The sequence below is a fragment of the Cheilinus undulatus genome, linkage group 8 (assembly GCF_018320785.1).
Source record: "Cheilinus undulatus linkage group 8, ASM1832078v1, whole genome shotgun sequence".
NCBI lineage: Eukaryota > Metazoa > Chordata > Actinopteri > Labriformes > Labridae > Cheilinus > Cheilinus undulatus.
This window is the reverse complement of record NC_054872.1, coordinates 33,063,269-33,082,069: the sequence shown is the minus strand read 5'-3', so window position 1 is coordinate 33,082,069 and position 18,801 is coordinate 33,063,269. Positions and strand designations below refer to the sequence as shown.

The following is an 18,801-nucleotide window of genomic DNA, read 5'->3' as shown; positions in this document are numbered from 1 at the left end:
CTGTAGTTATGAGACACGGCAGCAGACACTGCAGCAATCTGTAAGCACCGCCAATAAATACTAAAGCAGAAGTTAGGTGTGAACTGTGCAGAGTCACTGCTCACACCTTTAATGAATATACCCGATTCACCTGCCACTTTCTCTCTAACCCTCCCAACAGTGGGAGAGGTGTACAGCTGTTAGAATTCACAGCTCCAGTCTGGTTAAAAAAAAAAAAAAAAAAAAAACCCCACCAGTAAAGTTCAATCACACTGAGTGAAATTAACACCCCTATTAATAGAGGTGGGCGTGATGTAGGAGGAGGGGGTGGTGATGGAGACAGAGGCAGGGTTAAAAAATGAAATAGGATCATAATTTGTGTCCTTTCTCCCTCTCGCTGTGGCTGCTGGTCATCTAATTGCTACCATTAATGTCACACAGGATGAAGAGCCTAGAGTTAAGTGAAAACAGAATCAAAAGGGGGAGAGGGAAAGATGGACAGAGAGCTATGATAAAGGCAATTTTGACAGCATGATAGAGATACCAGAGAGGCTGGACAGCCATTTCAACTGACAATTTTGACATTGAAATAGAAGCTCTGGGTGAAAAAACTCCTATGAAATATGAATGCACATGGTGTGTGTATGTATGAGTATTCATGCTGGTTGTGCACAGGGGAAGCCTCAGCTCTATAATACATTAGTCTCTTTGGGGACATGCCCTAATTAATGGCTTGACCTCCTAACGGGTAGCCCCCCTTCTGCGAGTTAACATTTAGCTGTGCACCCTCCAGAGATGCACTTTGAAGTGCATTTAATAAAAAAGTGACAGTGACATTAATGAGCCAGTCAGGAGAAGTACAGGGCTTCCTTTTTATTTCTCGAACAAGTTATATTCTGAATTTTTACAAGTCTCAACTCAGCAGAGAGAAAAAATACAAAGAAACATTAATCAAAACCAAAAGAACATTTTTAAACCAATAGATACACACATCTGTGCCAATACACTGATCTTGTTTCTGATCGATGGCAAGTGACTCCTGCTGCAGACCGTTCGATCTTCATGTGACAGAAGTGCTGTTTATGTGAGTGGAATTGTGTGTATATACACTGACAGTCTGCCTGTTAGGTTATTAAAAGCTGCAAGAGTTGAAGTCACACCTGTCACTTCCATCTGCCTGTGTGTTTCTGGATCCATCAAGGTGAGATCTGGCGACAAGAAAAGTTCCCATGAAGCCTCCTGGTTTTATTGTGAAGAGTGTGTGTTTGTGTGAGAGAGACAAAGGTGTCCTTGAACATTGGTCACATTGTTTACTGTATCCGTTTGTCCGTCAATGTGTCCATGTGTCCGTTAATCTGTCAGAGTGTCCTTCGGTGTCGGCGTCACCACATCTCAGTCTCTTTTCTTCAGTTGGATTTGGACCAGATCTTCCCACTGCCACGCAGCCTGCACAGGAAACGAACATGAACAAACACAACATCAGAACTTTTTGTAACCTCTTTCTGCTGCAGCAAAATATTTAGAATTTGTGTTTCTATGTCTGCAGTGAAATTGATTAGGGTGTGGTTTACAAAGAGCCAAATTCTAATAATAACTGCAGTGCTATCGGTCTTGTCCTTTAAATAGCTCTATGAAGAAGAAATGGTGTCAAAACTCCTTTAATTTGAGGATTGAGGTTAAGCTATCATTAATTTGGATTCCAAAACATTAAGTGGATCTACATTTGAATGAAGAGCGCTGCTGAGTGATGAAAATTATAGGCCTCTATGCTTCATCAGCATGTGAGAGGCAGCCAGGAAATAATGACAGCTTTCTGCAAAGCAAAAAACATAAACAAGCAACGAGGGAAGCATCTCGCCTGATCACTGGAGGGGGAAACAGTTCTTTCAGGAGGAGGGGAGCATGCAGGCATTTGTTTATGTAGTGGCATTTACCTTCTAGGACAGATGTGAAATTAGCCATTGGTAATTGGGCTGTATGGAAGCTGAACAGGCCCTGATAGCAGGTTTTGAACATCGCTACAGAACACAGGCGTGCATCAGATAATAGATCCACTTCACGCAGGCACATGCAAGCGCTCGCACACAAACCCACCACTTACACGGCAGCTGGCTTTTTATGTTTATTGAAAAAAATGGAAACATAGCATTTGGCTGTTAAATGAACATGGCTCTCTACAAGAACCCTGGACTAATGGCTTTCATTTAATGTTTGAAGTGGAGTCTTTTAGAGCTGTGTTATAACTATGTAAATTCAGCTTTATAAAGCACCTTTCAAAGAACACAAAGTGCTATAAAGAACTAAAGGAAAAAGCAGTAGTAAAAGAAACTTAATGGAAGAAACCTTCAGCATGCAGCTTGTTTCAATTTGATGACTGGTGGGAATGACTAGCTTTTCTTGTTTTGAAAACCTCATCATGAACTACAGTAAAAGTGCAGCAACAAATCTGAATAAGCAAAAAAACAATTTTTAGAAAATTATCCAACATGGCCAAAAATGTAATGTGTTCATTTATGGACTGTTTGTCCATGCTTAAAAAAGGAGGCAATTTCTATGCAAACTACTGGTGCTGTGACTGTATAAAACCAGCATACATAGAGATTTTTTAAAGAACATCAGAGACAAAATTTACTGCCTCCCTGTGAAGAACTAAATAGCTCTGCATAACCACAGCACACACAAAGGTGAAGTCACACTACTCACCCTTTCACCTTTGAACTTTTTTTGCCTGGCTGTCGTGGTTCCTGAGAGGAGGCGGGGTCTCTGGGTTCTGCAGGTTGGTCTGCATCCTGATTTGATGCAGCTCCCGCAGGGGCGGGGCCTGATGACGGAGAGGCAGCACTGGCCTTTAACGTTTTCTGTAGATTTGACACCTGAGGGGGAGAGAGGAGATTAAAAATTAAAGATTAACGAGGAGGGCCATGTTAAAGGAAAGCTTCACAATCTTTCAAGCCTGTCCTGAAAACAAAAGTCAGGATCCCCAAATGAACTTTTAAACAGATTTGTGTGCCGTAATTGCTCCTTGTGGGCAATCTCCTCCCCTTAATTGCGCCTTTAATATGAATGATGGGGGATAAAATCCTCTTTGTAAAAATGTATCAAAACGTTCATTCGAGGCTAATGTGAAGCGTCAGCAGTCTGATTCAGTCACACAGTGGGAGTCAGTCCTTTAAGTATAAGTTTCCCTCTTTGTGTCTCGCTGACTGTGTTTTAGACTGAACTGCAGTAGAGAAATAAGAACACAAAGAATGAATTTCATACAAAGAAGAGTGAAACCTTGCATGTATCTTTGAACATAATGATTAATTTTTTCTCCTTCAGCTGTCAGTATGAACAGAAGAAATGACTATAGCAAGAAAAAACTAATTTCAAAGCTCATTTTTGGAATGAATATTAGAAGACGGTAGTATTTCTTTCAGGTGAACGCATGACTGGAACCTATGATGTATGACTTTAAACAAGATATATATATATATATATATATATATATATATATATATGGGCATATGCAGTCAGTAGGAAACTAAAATATCACAAATAGCTGAAAGCATTGAAAAACAGATGTGGAGGAGGGAAGAGTAACATTTGCAGTTTTTTCTTGGGGGATAGTTATTGAACTGCAGGCTGAAGTGGTGATTCACTGACCTCTGTTTCCACTTGGACTTTGACTTTTAACTGGCTCTCTCTGTATTGGTTTGCCCTCGAGACCTGTTCCTCAATCCCACACAGGACTGCCTCACAGCCTGTACACCTGGAACAGACAAAAACAGGCAGAGTGGATTGTGTGTTACAGATAATTGAGACATAAATCTAAAGTGGGCGCACACGAAAACAAGGTTGATACAGACCACTCCTGAAGTGTGTTGACTATGTTAGGGAGCTCGTTGGGCCCAAGGTCTCGACCCACGCTGCAGTCCACCTCCACCTGCTGGTTCCTCTGGTCTAGTTTGCCCTGGATGATGTCACAGTAAACAGCCTCGATCAGCAGGTCCTCCAGCTCCCGCACGTTCTTCAGCTCAAGCTGCTGCAGAAGCAGTGAGTACGGCAGGCACTGAGGGGAAAAGATACAAGATTTTAAATATTATCTCTTTTTTTTTAAACAAGGTACACAGGCAGATAATTTGAGCCCACTTTAACCACTGATGGAAAATGACACAAAATGTTACTGTGAAATTGCCCATTTGTCTAAATGTCACTGCCAGACAGGGATGAAAAGGGAGTTTGGACAATTTAACAATCCTCCACTGGGCAATTAGAGAGTTCAAGCCTACATGCGAGGAAAGCAGTGACATATTAAAGAGAAAAACAGAGCATGAGAGTAAGGAGCGATGAGGAAAGAGAGATTAAGTATAAAAAAAGAACAGGGCTGGTGAGAATAATGAATCAATTATTTATCAGAAGCAGGGAAAGAAAAGGGCATAAGCAGTATGGTTGGAAGGTGCAAATGAGAGATGTCTTTTAAACGAACATTAAATACTTTATCAGGCACATGGAGGAAGGGAGAGGCAGACGTCTCTAATGAGTAGTTGTAGTTGTGCTGGTGAATTTTCCTTGAAAACTTGAGATTGAAGGCATGTCTGATGTGGATATAATTAAACTGATTAAAAAACAGCCACAAGCTTAAAAACACATCCGACCTAATGTGAACTTTCGGAATATTGTATTTGAAAAACCAGTACAGTCTTACTCAAAGGCTGATTTGTTAAATGTTATCAATATTTTCCCTTAAGAAGCCCCCAGCAATATGACTAGATCCTGATGGATATGGGGTTTTTGAGACTGATATGTACACCTGTTTTATAGTTTAAAAAAAAAAAAACTCTCTCCACCAACACAGGGACATATTGATGTGTTTGGTTTGGATAAATAGCCTTTCCATAAGCAGATTTAGCACTATTTAGTGCCAATATGACTATGTGGTTACTCATAATAAGTAATTACTCAATTGATGTGTAAGCTACAGAGTAAAGTACACTAAGCTGGGCAAACAACTTCATAAAACCATTTCTAATTCACCCTAGAACTGGGCAATATGGACCCAAAATCATATCTTGGTGTTTGTTTTTTATCTTAACGGTGTTACACAATTTATAACTTGATATCTTTTCTGTACAGAAATGAGAAAAACAAGGTCAATTCTAAGTCAAGTCCATATTGGCCCAATGCCACATGTCACAGGTACAGTGTAGTGAAGAAGTATTTGCCCCCTTTCTGATTCCTGATGTTTTTGCATATTTATCACACTTGAATGTTTCGGATCATCAAACCAATTTTTATATTTAACAAAGACAACCCAAGTAAATGTAGTGTTTGAAAGATTATGTCATTTTTAATGGGGGGAAAAATCCAAACCTATCTGACCGTATGTGAAAAAGTAATTGCCCCCCTTGTTAAATCATGAGTTAACTGTGATTAGCCACAGTTTTTGGAAAGCTGAGTTCAATTTCACTTGCCACACCCAGGCCTGATTACCACCAGTTTTGTTGAATCAAGAAATCACTTCAATAGAAGCTGTCAGACAAAGTGAAGTAGGCTACAAGATCTCAAGAAGAAATGCATCATGCCACGATCCAAAGAAATTCAAGAACAAATGAGAAAAAAGTGATTGAAATCTATCAGTCTGGAAAAGGTTATAAAGCCATTTCCACGGCTTTAGGACTCCAGCAAACCACAGTCAGAGCCATTATCCACAAATGGAGAAAACTGGGAATAGTGGTGAACCTTCCCAGGGAGTGGTTGGCCAACCAAACTGACTCCAAGGCTGTGTCCGAAATCACTCCCTATTTACTATAAAGTGCACTATATAGTAAATACGCCATTTTGTAGTGGTGTCTGAATTCCGAGTGAGCATTGTTATTCAATATATAGTGCACTTACTCTACCCCACAATGCATTGTGAAAAGTAGTGAACAACAGATGGTCACTAGCCCAGCAATTTTTACTGTAATGCATCACAGTTGCTGCTCTCAAACATGACAGACGAACGAGAGGAGCACAGGAACACATATAAAAACTTTTTAAAATGCTTTTTTGTTTGTTGGTTTCACCAAATCTGTAAGAAAAATTAAGGATTCAAAACGGAGTAACTTTTTCTAGAACAACATCAGAAGAACTGTAGGCCACACTGGCCTCAGTTCAGGTCAGTGTTCATGACTCAACCATAAGAAAGACACTGGCATCCACGGGAGAGTTCCAAGGCCAAAACCACCGCTGACAAAAAAGAGCACAAAGGCTCTTCTCTCATTTTCCAAAAAACATCTTGTTGATCCCCAGGACTTTTGTAGACATATTCTGTGGACTGACGAGAAAAAAGTTGAACTTTTTGCAAGGTGTGTAGCCCGTTACATCTGGCATAAAAATAACACCGCATTTGATAAAAAGAACATCATGCCAACATTGAGACATGGTGGTGGCAGTGTGATGGTCTGGGGCTGCTTTGACGCTTCAGGACCTGGAGGACAACAACCCAAAATATACCAGGAAGTCCACCTCTGAATGGCTTAAGAAAAACAAAATTAAGGTCTTGGAGTGGCCCAGTCAGGGTACGGACTTAAATCCAACTGAGATACCGTGGCATGACCTTAAATGGCAGTTCATGATGGAAAACCCTCCAATATGGTTGAGTTAAAACAATTCTGCGAAGAGGAGCGGGCCAAAATTCCTCCACAGCGATGTGAAAGACTCATCACCAGTTATGGTAAACACTTGATTTCAGTAATTGCTGCCAAGGGTGGCAAAACCAGTTTTTAGGTTCAGGGGGCAATTACTTTTGCACACATGGTCAGATAGGTTTGCCCCCCCCCCTTAAAAATTAAATAATCACTCAAACACTGCATTTTCTATTTACTTGGGTTGTCTTTGTGAAATATAAAAATTGCTTCGAAGATCTGAAACATTTAACTGTGATAAATATGCAAAAACATCAGGAATCAGAAAGGGGGCAAATACTGTATACTTTTAAAAGCCACCAGCTGCACAATGTCATCATGGACATCAAAAATGTCCAAAATGACACGAGTTAACTATTCATTTATGAAAATAAATCATGATATTAAATAAAAATTCTCCTTAAATTAAACAAAACAGATCAAATGCTGATTCTGCAAAATTTCAGACCATCTTGCCTTCAAAAAGCGTATTACTGTCAGCAAGCATTATGCCCACCATACACAGAAACAATATTGATAGAAACAATATAAAGTCTGTAATTATACGGAGAGTGGCACAGTTTTTTATCATTATGCTTCTATTTACCACCACAATGGATTTAATATAAAACAATTAAGATATGTAAACTTTCAGCTTTAATTTAAGGGGTTTCTGAGAAATATGGCATTTACCATTTAGCAATCTTATTCAAAGTACCTCCACTATCAGGGGCTCCAAAGTATTTGGACAAATTACTGACAAGTATCTTCAGGGCAAGGTGTGGTCTGTTCCCTCTTTACTTCAGGACAAATAAGGTAGATAAAAGGTCTGGAGTTGATTTAAAGAGTTGAATTTGCATTAGGTAGCTGTTTGGCTGGAGCTATCAAGATGAAGTCCAAAGAGGTATCAATGCAATGGAATGAGGTAATGATTATGTTGTAAAAAAAACAAAATAATACATCTATCATCAAAAACTTTGTGTATGTCCATATCAACAATTTGGTTCACTCTTAGTAATAAAGAATGCACTGAAACTGACATCAAAAGGCCTGCATGACCACAGAAGACCATTTAAGTGGATAATCTCAGACTACTTTCTTGGTGAAGAAAAACTGCACAGCATCTAAATGAGTCAAGATTACTGGGGAGACAGTTGGTGTATCTTTGTCAAAGTCCACAATGATCAAGTGACACCTCAATGAATGTAAATACAGAGGCTTTAAAACAAGGGGCAAACCACAGGTAACATTCAAGAACAGGGAGGCAACTCTATAGTCTTCACCAGAAAACATCTTATTAGACTCCACAGGTCTTGAATCAGAATCTTCGGATAGATGTAACCAAGATAAACTTGTACCAGATGATTGGAAGAGAAAAAAAAGAGAGAAAGAAAGGAACAGCTCATGATCAAAAGCATACCACATCATCTGTCAAACATGGTGGAGGCGGTGTTATAGCATGGGCAGATATTGGGCCAATGGACAGACTCACCAGTGTTTGATGATGTGACTCCTAATGAAAGTAGCAAGGTGTATAGGGTCATACTCTTTTCACTTTCAGCCAAGTGCAGCTAGGTGATTAGAGTGCAGAGGGATAATGACCCAAAACTAACTGCCAAAGCAACCAAAAAGTTTTCAAGGCAAAAAAATGTAAAATTCTTCAATGGCCAAGTAAATCACCTGATTTCAATTCAATGGAGCACTTTTTTCAGTTATTGAAGACAAAATTGGAAGCAGACAGATCTCCAAAAAGGCAGCAAGTGAAGGTGGCTGCTTTAAAGGTCTGGCAAAGCATCTCCAGGGAGCAAACGAAGAATTTGGTAATGTCCATGGGCTCCAAGTTTAATAAATTCACTGAATGTCAAGATTTTTCATCTAAATATAATCAAGTGCAGTTATATTTTCAATTGTGTTAATTTTCCCCCAAAAGTTTGAGCCACTAATAACAGAGGCACTTCTTTCTTAGAAGGTGTCTGTAATTCTTAAATTGTAAATGGCACACTTTTGGAAAAAAAACCCAAGATTAAAGCTGAAAATCAACACTTTAGTCCCATCTTGATTTTTTAAATTTTAAATCCATTGTGTCGGTAAATAGATGCAAAAAAAATAAAAATTGTGCCACAGCTCAAATAATTATATTTCCCAGCCCTAAATCACCCCAAGCATTGTTTTCTATGTCTTATGTCTATTTAATAACTGTTTGTCTTTGTTTGACAGGCTAACTTTTGCCAAACAAGATTTCAGTCGAGCTCTAAATATAAAGACTGAATAATATACTTATTTTCCCCGTTATGAGTCGAGCGTAGTGCTTTTCTGTAAACTGTACAAAGAAGAGTGTATCAGTACCTTGAGGTTGGATGCCAGGCTGATGATGGACAGATGGCGAAGTTTGTTTCTTTGTGCAGGGGTCAGTTCTGGAAGAGAGGCGGCTCTCTCTGCAGCAGGAGACAAGAACAAAAGATAAAAAAGTGGCAAGTTTTAAAAAATATAGCAGAGCAGTGTGTGAGCGTCACTTTGCTGAGGGTCAAACAGTCATATATTATCGAGGCACTACTTAATACTTTGAAGTTTAATACTATACAGAGACATGTAGGTGAGTGTGGAGCTGTTTAAGCAGTCAGAGAAGAGTGTTAGGAGGAGGTCGCTCTCCAGTGACTGTGTCTCCTGCTGCCATGCTCCCCTGGTGACAGGCCTGACATCCTCTGAGACAGCAGCTCTGACAGCTCCTCCAAGGGCTCCACTACACAGCTCTCTGAAAGGAAGTGTGCTCCCTGTTGGTGTGACTCCAAAGGGAAGGCAACAATAAAGTAGGCTAGATTCTTTTTCCAGGCTATTGGTTGATATTCAGCTTAAAATTAGACATAATTAACATTCCACTTCTTGTTGAAGCTTCCTGGTGCATTACACAGACGGCAAATGAAGTCACAGTATATTAGTTTATCCGCTGATCTGTCTGTGCCAGCACTACTACAGCACTGACAATCAGCTGCAAATAAGGACACTCAACAAAAAAATGCCCAAAAACGCTAAAATCAGTAATTTTTCTCCTGTAAATAACCTGCCAGGAGTGAGAGATTTAAGCCTCTGTGTCAAGATGCCTGCCTCGCAGAAAGAAATACAACTCATAGTAAGAGTTGCAGGGCTGACCTATTACTTATTTACACTGTGCTGCCACTGCAATACCTTTGTAGTCGCAGTAGGTTCCATAGGCAAAGAGGTTGAGGAGCTGGTAAACTGGTGCATGAGGCCCGTTCTCCAGCTGTGGTTTAGAGGGCAGAAAGAAAAACAAGTAATGAGACTCTGATATGAAAAGTGAAAAAGTGCTTTTTATCCATTATAAGAAGTCTAACTGAAGCTTAGAGAGATTAAGAGCAAAGATCACATGAAGACCAGAGTACAGCTGCTAAATTTAGCTGTTTAAACATTTTCTAGAAATGTAATAGTGCCAGGCATTTTAATGATAAAAGTTATGTCAAACGTTCAACATTTTCTAGTTCCTTTTTTAAATATAAAAATTAGATGCTTGACTTATTCATTCATTAATGATAATAAGCTCTGGGTTTGACTGTTGGCTGGCCAAAAGAAGCAACCTGAGGGTGTTAAATTTGACTTTTATTACTCAAACAACAGATCCTGGAAATATCTGACAGAATTTTTCATAATGAATCCTGAGCTGTAGCCCTGGGCCTGTCTAATGATTTTCAAACATACTGGAATTAATCAGAGAACAGTTTTATTCACATCTGGTATCAAAATCTTTCTATTTCTTCCAATCAGACTCCCCAGTTGAATGCTTAAGTAACTATTGCCACAGTTTCCTTATGGGTGTGAAGCCATCTACAAATTCAGAAAGGCTGCATTATTAATAAAATACAATAACTGTTCTGCCTATAGATTCTTATTTTCTTACACACTGCTTCTTCTGTATCCAGAAAGACAGCTTCCAAATTTAGCAAAAATTACCACATGCAGGTGAAAAATATTAAGTTGACGCAGTTTTCCATTAAGATGGAAATGAGTGCAACTTTGGTCTGCCCCTTCTGTAAATTCAGTTCAGATTTGATGCAAGTGGAACATGCCGTGAAAGAAATGAAGAGCAAAAGAAAGTGGTTTTCTGCAGTTGAACCACAAATTTTGTTTGACAAGAAAACACTTGGAAAAGCAAGCATTTCTTCAAACCCTGAGAGGGGGCCTCTCTGTGAGGAAGCATTATAAATAGCCCAACGTTGTGATATATTTTTGAAGAATCTTGAAACTTCTCTGGATAGACCATTGTTGTCAAGAGATTAAAAAAAAATACATCAGGCCTTCTAAGGAAGAACTACTGACGGTTTCATTGAAATTTCTTTGGATTTGACCCATTTTGTGCTATTTAATAAATACAAAAGAAATCAAAAACAACTGAAGGAAACCTTTTCATTAAAAGATTTGTCTTACCTTAACACGTGATGATGTGTTGTTGCTCTTATTTATAAAGGTGACTTTGTGATACATCTTTAATATTCTGCACTAAGGTGAGTGAAGTATTTTTACTGCCTGAAGCAGAGAGACATTTCTGTCACTAGTTCTCTGTTTGTCTCCCTCCTTCAGTGTTTATCAAATAAAACAGTGTTGCAGATCTTACTCCCCTGCCTTTTCCTCACAGATCGAATTTAAGATGCAATATCTTTTTCAGCACTTCAAACCATCTTTCATGTTACTTTCACAAAAACATGGTGTTGTCTTTTAGTAAATAAAGAAGAAATTGACAGTTCAGTGTGTCAAAGCTGCACAAATCCTTAATCATTTTTCCCCTGTGATTGAGCTCAAACTCAGTCATTCTCCATCCAACAGCATTGTTTCACAGCTAAAATATAGTTTTTTTAACCACATACAACATGTTCAACATACAACAAGCATAATTTGCTGATGACAAACATTTAGAAGTTGATAGCAGCATCACACTCAGTCCTATATTTATAGATGTGTTGATTGGATGATGAGCTGTGACTCTGATAACTTCACAAGTGTCCAAATGTGTGCAAATTACTACTAGCACACATTAAACCATCTGAAGGTGGTCTATAGGTATTCTGGATTGTTGCATCAAAGGCAGTTCTGAATATGGAGAGGTTATTCCTATTCTCCAAGCATCATTGATGCATTAAGACCAGTGAGACTAACTGTCAGAGTTGTGATTAAGATTTTTTATACCAGGTCTGAAAAGGTCTCAAAAGACACAAATGGTGAGGAAGACAAAGTGTGAGAGCCTGTTTACCTCTCTGACATTTGGCAGCTCCAGTATATCGGAGAAGACGTAGAGTCCTGGGGTCTCTAGTAGGGAGCTGACAGCCTGGGCCAGCGCTGAGCCTGACAGAGACAGGAGCTGCTCCACCTCCATCTGATGCCAGGGGACACACAGGTGGCAGGGAGTCAGTTAACAGGTTAGACTTAAGTACTACAGGGAGATGCATGAGAGAAGCAGAGCTATGAAGTGAGCTCAAGTCTGATAAAATCAAGGAAGTAATGCATCTTTGTTACTGCTTTGGCTCTGCCACTTTATTAGGTGGTAGAGAATACTGTTGGGACATTGTGTTATTTTTTACCAAATATACTACATTATTAATCCTAAAGCTCTATGGATGAACGACTTTACTGCATATGGGTCTTTTTCATTCCCCGTAAAACACAGTCCAGCCACTTGCACTTTGTAAAACGCACACAGAACTTAAGTAACAACATGTCCTTTCCATTTAACTTCCAACAGCCAAGCACTCTTGACCAAAGCACTTAACCCCCAGATTACCTGGAGAGCCACTCAGATAGTGGATGAGCAGCTGCTTTCTCTAGCCCCAACGTGGGCAACAAGTGTAATGAATACTAAGCAGGCATGTTTATTCATCCAAACTCATTCCCTGCATGGAAACATGATGCAAATGCACAGCAGGCTGAAGGCAATGACAGAATAATTGCCTAAATACTGACAGTAATACGCCTGTGTCTTATGCTTAGATTTAGTTTGCACAAAGTGAATCCCAAAGAACAAAAGACAAAAACACTTCCTGATGCTAAAATTCTGTCATTGCAACTGTGCTTTGGCCTGACTATAGCTTTTAAGCCTCACAAGAAAAATTACCTGCGCTTAAAAATAGAACAGAGTAGACTGATTTTTGTTGTCAACCTCAAAATTCAAGTGATTTATCTGTATATAACAGTATGAGGAAGTGTCCTCTTGATGTTAATAAGATATTTAAAGATCTTACTCCCAGAGGACACATTCTGGGACGGAGGCTAGTTTAGTTTTACAGATACATAATTAAGTTATTGCAGTTGCATCAGACTGGTTCTGTATCCTAAGGTTGTTTCTTTAAAATTAATGCAACAGAGAGTCTGGATCCCCACGACTGAGCTAAGACTAGTCTGACTGGTTTGTTAAGAGCTTATGGCACCGCTTTAGTGTATAATCCTAAAACTGATACATTAAGACTCACACATGCATATCTTCCTCCATATGTTATCCCACTGGACAAAAATAAAGGAGGTGTAAAGAACATCTTTTGTTGCAGGCTGACCAGATGAACAGCCATGTGTTTCAGCCAAACAAATTAACCTACACTGTTTTAGAAACAGTGCCTCTTTAAAATTCAGAAATCCGTAAGAGTCACATCGTGCAGTGAATGGAAGGTTGGATCGGATCCATCTGTGTTCGTATATTGAATTAATAAGGATAGAACTGGCTGCAAATCAGTGACAGATGCAAGAGGAGCACGAGGAGCTGGAAAATATGCAGGATGCAGATGTTCAGATACAGAGTACCCCTGTGAACAGTTTGAGATTAAAATGAATACCAACATTCTTAAATTAAGCGGAAAAAATAACTCCAAGAATCCCAGAATGCAAAGGGACACAATAATACCTAAGAGTGATAAATTATTTCTTATTGATGTTATGATTTAGATAATTACTGGCAACACTATTGGTGCTTCACCCATTGTTGTATAATTGTGCAGCATGTCCGCATAATGTGAATAAATAAAGATTTTTAACAACTATCAATCCTCTGTTCCATTTTTGTACTCCCGTGTTTTTTTCTATTAGTATTGCTTTGTTTTCATTTGTATTGTTCCAAGGAACCATAGATTGGAAACAGCATTAGAGAATCAAACACTTCATACAATAACAAAAATGTTCAAGGCTTCTGCAAGAAAAAAACAAAAAAACAAACAAACAAACAAACAAAAAAAAAAACACACTTGAAATTGGATTTGGCAGCCGTAAGCTCTCACAGTCTGTTGTGCATTATTCCCCAAACTTACTGGAGCAGAACTCACTTCAATAAACTCTCAGCTCTAATGAGTTCATCTATCTTTCCTATAGCCCCATCAACTAAAATGGCTCTTATGATCACTGCAAACATCTTCTGAGAGTAGATATTTCACTGCAATAAAGTGCAAATTGGTGAATTAATGTAATGTTTAATTTTGCAATATTTTTGCAAGACATTTGGAAACATATGACGTGCCATGACATCAAAAGAACATCAGTTTAAATTCTCTTCATACACCATAGAAAATAATGCCCCTTAGTGTAAACATCACTTACAAATACAACTTAAAACAAGCTGCTACGGAAAACAGCATTTTCTGTCAAACATTCTCATATAAGCTACTTAATGCTACTTAAGGGAAATCAAATGGTAAAACTTTGTATGGAGGGATTAACTGAGTGTGGGCAGCAGTGATAAGTATACAACTATAGCAAATTCCCAGGCAAGCCCCATAAAGACACAGAACTCCACAAATGTATGGAAACAAATGTAGAGCTTCCAGAAAATGCCACTTTTTCCTTAATTATAGGAGAAGAAAATATCAGCTTTAGAAAATAAAATGCAGTGTGTGGGTGTGGTGGCTGAGTTTAACCTCATCATTTATATGTTGAAAACACTTGCTGTATTTGCCCATAAAACCAACAAGAAGCTTCAGGAGTATAGACTTTAATTACAGATATCAGTGTCAAGTATCCTAGTATTCTAGTTTCTGGTCTTTTTGTACCAATAATCGTATCTCGTTATCCGGTTTGGGGCTGGATAAATTGTTTTTGTTGGACAAAATAATACATATAACGAATGAACAGATAAAATAGACAATAACAATGCCACTGATTATTGATCCATTATGTTTTCGTGCATGATTATGGATCTTTTTGTCTGCCATACTTAAATTGAATACAGTAACGGAAAGTGTCTTTTAACTATTAATTTACCTTCTGGATAAAACCTTGTTTACCTGTATATCGACAATCATAACTTCATTAATACCCTTTTTTATTTCAGTAAAACGAAAAATGTAGAAAGCCCTCGTGTTACTGTAACGCCATTTGTCAGACATATAAGGCAAATTAAACGCATTTGGCACATATTGTGGCTTTTAAACATGTTCCACATTCCCCTATCTGGCTGTCTATGACACTACCTGCTTTGAAGTCACACACGGTACCATTTTTATAATAATGACACACGGTTGGTGTGATTAAGCATGATTAACTAAAGCAGCAGAACAAAAATAACTGTTTGGTGACTCTACACTAGTAAGCTAATGTCACCCGGTAAGCATTAAAGCTATTGACAGCGACTAACAACAGACTTTCACGTCAAAGGCATTCGAACTGTTTAACTTAAAAAGCATTCATACCACTCCAGTTTATGTTTGACTCAAATACTTGTATTAAAACGTCTATCATCAAGTATTGAGCTCAGTGTGTCATGCTAAGACGGTTGCTAACGGCTAACTAACGGCAAGGCTTCGCTTAGCCGTTGACGCTAGGCCTTCGTCCATTTAACACCTTTTTTTAAGATTTCAGTCACTCAAAATACCGTCAAATAAACCGGGAGACTAGTAACAAGCAGGAAAGCCTTCACTTAAAAGTGAACTGCCTCTGTTCGTGTTAGAATTTACCTTGTTATGTAGGCTTCCAGCAGATAGACTCTATCTCGATTGTTCAGTTCCGCTGTCAGCACACGTACGACAACAAAGCAACGTAATCCGTGATTGGACAATACTATGAGGTAGGCGGAACCAGCAGTGCTGTCAATCATCATCTCTGTCTGCGGACCAGAGAAAATAGCGTCATCTAGCGGTGAGGTAATCAACACCAATGATCGATGTATGAATCAGCAGCTGTGAACAGTAGGTCAGGAGGCTCAAGATGAACCTCATTTACTTACTAAACAATTAAAGGGAAAGCAGTTGTTTATCATTGTCTCTAACTATTGTCTTTTGAGTAAAACACTCCATTAACCTTCAAATTAAACTAAGCAAAGGGGCAAGATTCCCTTCATCGTGATCACTCAACGTTAATGTCAACATTAAGGTCATTACATGTAACAAGAGGTTCACTAGGAGATATTTCTTTTAGTCAGAGTTATCTAAAGTATTTGTTTTTCAGATAAGCAGGCTTTAGTCCCATCTATGAAGTAGTGGCCTAGAATGTTAAAAAAAAAAAAAAAAAGAAGTTAATCCCAGTGCATAAATTGTATTGTTGCATAATTAATATTTTTTTTAATTAAAGATGTATATTCAGGTATACCTGAAGTTTGAAAAAAATCCCACTTTATGCACTTTAAAATCTATTTTTAAAACCCCTTTGAAAAACACCTGGAGTGGAGTTTCCCATCATGCCCTTGGGCACAGTGTTTAGTTGTGTTTAAAAAATTTTACGTTGTGTTTGGATGTTTTCTGCTATACATTGATCTCTGTTAGGGTTATTTTGCTCATGTTTCTAGTGGATTACTGTTATTTTGGATGTGAGACACATTTGCACCATGAGTAAAGCTATCTGCTGAGTTAGAGTCATCACCTGGGCTTACAGGTGTTCCTAAAAGTTCCGTGTTCTTGATGAATACGTATTGCCTTGGTATGTGGTTGATTGCTTAGTTTCTGCCACAGAAGACCCACCTTTCTACAGATTTTCAAGAGTTACTGCAGCTCTGTTATATATTATTTTACACTTTTCAAAGTGTAGTTTAACTATATGCAGTGCGGACTGATCATAGACTGTAGAAAGAACCGGACAAACCCTGTGTGACGTCAGTCGTGTGCTTACAATAGGTGGACTCAAACAGCTCTTGAAGCCAATCCGTGGAGGCTTCCATATTGAAATTGCGGTCTCAACCGAACTTTGGATCTACTTAACGGCCTGCCCACTAAGTGCAACTTCCTGCCAGCCTGCCAGCTAGCATTCTGGTTGACAGAAACGGAGCCTCTGCCTGCTGAGCTATCTGTCAATCAAATGAGACACCCCAGTCAGCTTTCATCCGAAATATAATCCAAACGATCGTGGTACAAATAAATTCACCCCCCCGCACAATGGGAGCACAATAAGACACTAGCTAATGAGACACGTTTTGAACCAGGCTGTAAACCAGTTTATTTCTAGTGTCAAAACCTGCTGTTTAACAGGTGTCCAGACGGGACTTGCGGTGTTCCTGCAGCCAGCCTCAAGTGGACACTTGCGGTAAAGCAATTTGGCTTCATTTTTCAGGACTGGAGGTTGCCTCTTGGGACTGAAACAGACACTTTTGAAGTGTTGAATTGAACTTTACATGAGTTTGATAAATTCCATTAATTTTTCCTGTTTATTTTAATTTATTTTAGAGGCGTGGCTTCTCCTGAACATCCTGGTTGGAGATTTCTTTTCTTGGTGTTCTTGTCACTAAGGAAAGGTGATATTTTGCCACACAACTCCTCAGCAGCTACTTAGTTCTTAGAGTAAACTTTAACCTACATAGTTTTAACTTTTACTTGAGTAGATTTATAGACCAGTACTTGTACTTCAAAATTGTAACCAGATTAACTGTATTTTTACTTGCATACCATAGTCATGTACTTTTTCCACCTCTGCCTTTACATTAGCACAGCAGTTATAGTCATCAAAAGGCATCATGTATAAAATCAGTCCACAGCATGGACCATTTCACCGAACAATTTGCAAGAATGTTTCTTAAATTTATGCAAAAGTAAGGTATGGTATACAAATTTTTACCTTTGCATCAACAGTAGTTGAGACCGGATACATTGTAATTCAGATTATCTGTTCTTATGCCTGCAATATTTAAAGAGGAATTTTATTTAAACTTCCCACAAATTTTCGCTTTGACCAAAATTGATTTGATTCTGGAAGTCAAAAATCAAGGTCACTGGGCGTCATGTTCATCCTTCCCTTGCTTGTTTACTTTACCCCTCATTGTACATCCACTGGAAATTGTGTAGGTCTACTTTGTGGAGACATATATCTGCTTGACAGAAGTTCTAGTTAATCAAAATAGAGAATCTCCATCTGGTATTTAATATAAAAATATGATCCTACACTGAAATAATACATTTGGACAAAATGTGTAAAATGTAAAGTGACAAAAAGAAGGACACACTTCAGAAACTATGTACAGAGGTCATTGTAGCCTCAGACAGAGAACTGTTATCTATTCTAATATTTTTGGTTGTACTCTGTTAAGTTTCCAGACTTTTCAGTTTTGCATCATTTTTAGTTTTATGTGTATTTATCCGTGATCAATAGCATTTCTCTTCATGGTGCATCAGATCCTATTTTTGAGAGGCTGTTTGAATGGCACGATCCTCTTCATGTTCCCTTCCTGACTGCTGGTTATCTGCCTCTGAGCTCCACTGATCCCGATATCTGTGACAGAGAGAGAGAGAGAGAGAGAGGGAAAGGGAAAGGCAGATAGATAGTCTAAGCTATAAATAACAAGTGTGGACTTTTCTGACAAATGTGGAAAACAGGCTCTCCTCACCTAAGCCCTTGATTTATTGATGAAACTTCTTCACCCTGATTCATCTGAAGCTTTGGTACAAGAATGGATCTTTTTTTAGTGTTTGTCTGCTGAAAATAAATGGTGTATTTCTTTTGATGTTGCACATAACTCATTTTTGTAATTTTTTTTATTTGCAGGCCAAGTAAAACAGGCTGCTTATTTTACTCTGACATCAAGAAGTGCACTGTCAAATTTTTTACCTGTAAATTCTAAATGTTATGTCTGGAGGAAACCAGGCAGTGCTCATCACCTGCCCAGTACCATCCCAACAGTGAAGCACTGTGGTGGAAGCATCATGCTGTGGGGCTGTTTTTCAGCAGCAGGCACTGAGAGACTGGTCAGGGTTGAGGGACAGATGAATGGAGCAAA

At 38.7% G+C, this 18,801-nt stretch overlaps 1 protein-coding gene across 1 annotated transcript; it reads right to left on the bottom strand.

The window, feature by feature from the left end:
* Window positions 1-837: 837 nt before the first annotated feature.
* Window positions 838-15,643, bottom strand: cops7a (COP9 constitutive photomorphogenic homolog subunit 7A). Its single transcript, XM_041794159.1, has 8 exons — window positions 15,560-15,643; window positions 11,884-12,006; window positions 9,810-9,885; window positions 8,973-9,061; window positions 3,828-4,030; window positions 3,625-3,730; window positions 2,683-2,852; window positions 838-1,425 (listed from the first exon to the last, which is right to left on the bottom strand). The coding sequence occupies exons 2-8, from the start codon at window positions 12,004-12,006 to the stop codon at window positions 1,386-1,388; spliced, it is 807 nt and encodes a 268-aa protein (XP_041650093.1). The 5' UTR covers window positions 15,560-15,643; the 3' UTR covers window positions 838-1,385.
* Window positions 15,644-18,801: the final 3,158 nt, after the last annotated feature.

What these genes read in the sequence shown, in the direction of transcription:
- cops7a (XM_041794159.1), bottom strand. Translation starts at nt 12,006, where the DNA reads ATGGAGGTGGAGCAGCTCCTGTCTCTGTCAGGCTCAGCGCTGGCCCAG. An exon ending in GCCTGGCATCCAACCTCAAG is followed by an intron (nt 4,031 to 8,972) that starts GTACTGATACAC and finishes TTTTCCCCTCAG; the next exon opens with TGCCTGCCGTACTCACTGCT. An exon ending in AAGTCCAAGTGGAAACAGAG is followed by an intron (nt 2,853 to 3,624) that starts GTCAGTGAATCA and finishes TCTCCCCCTCAG; the next exon opens with GTGTCAAATCTACAGAAAAC.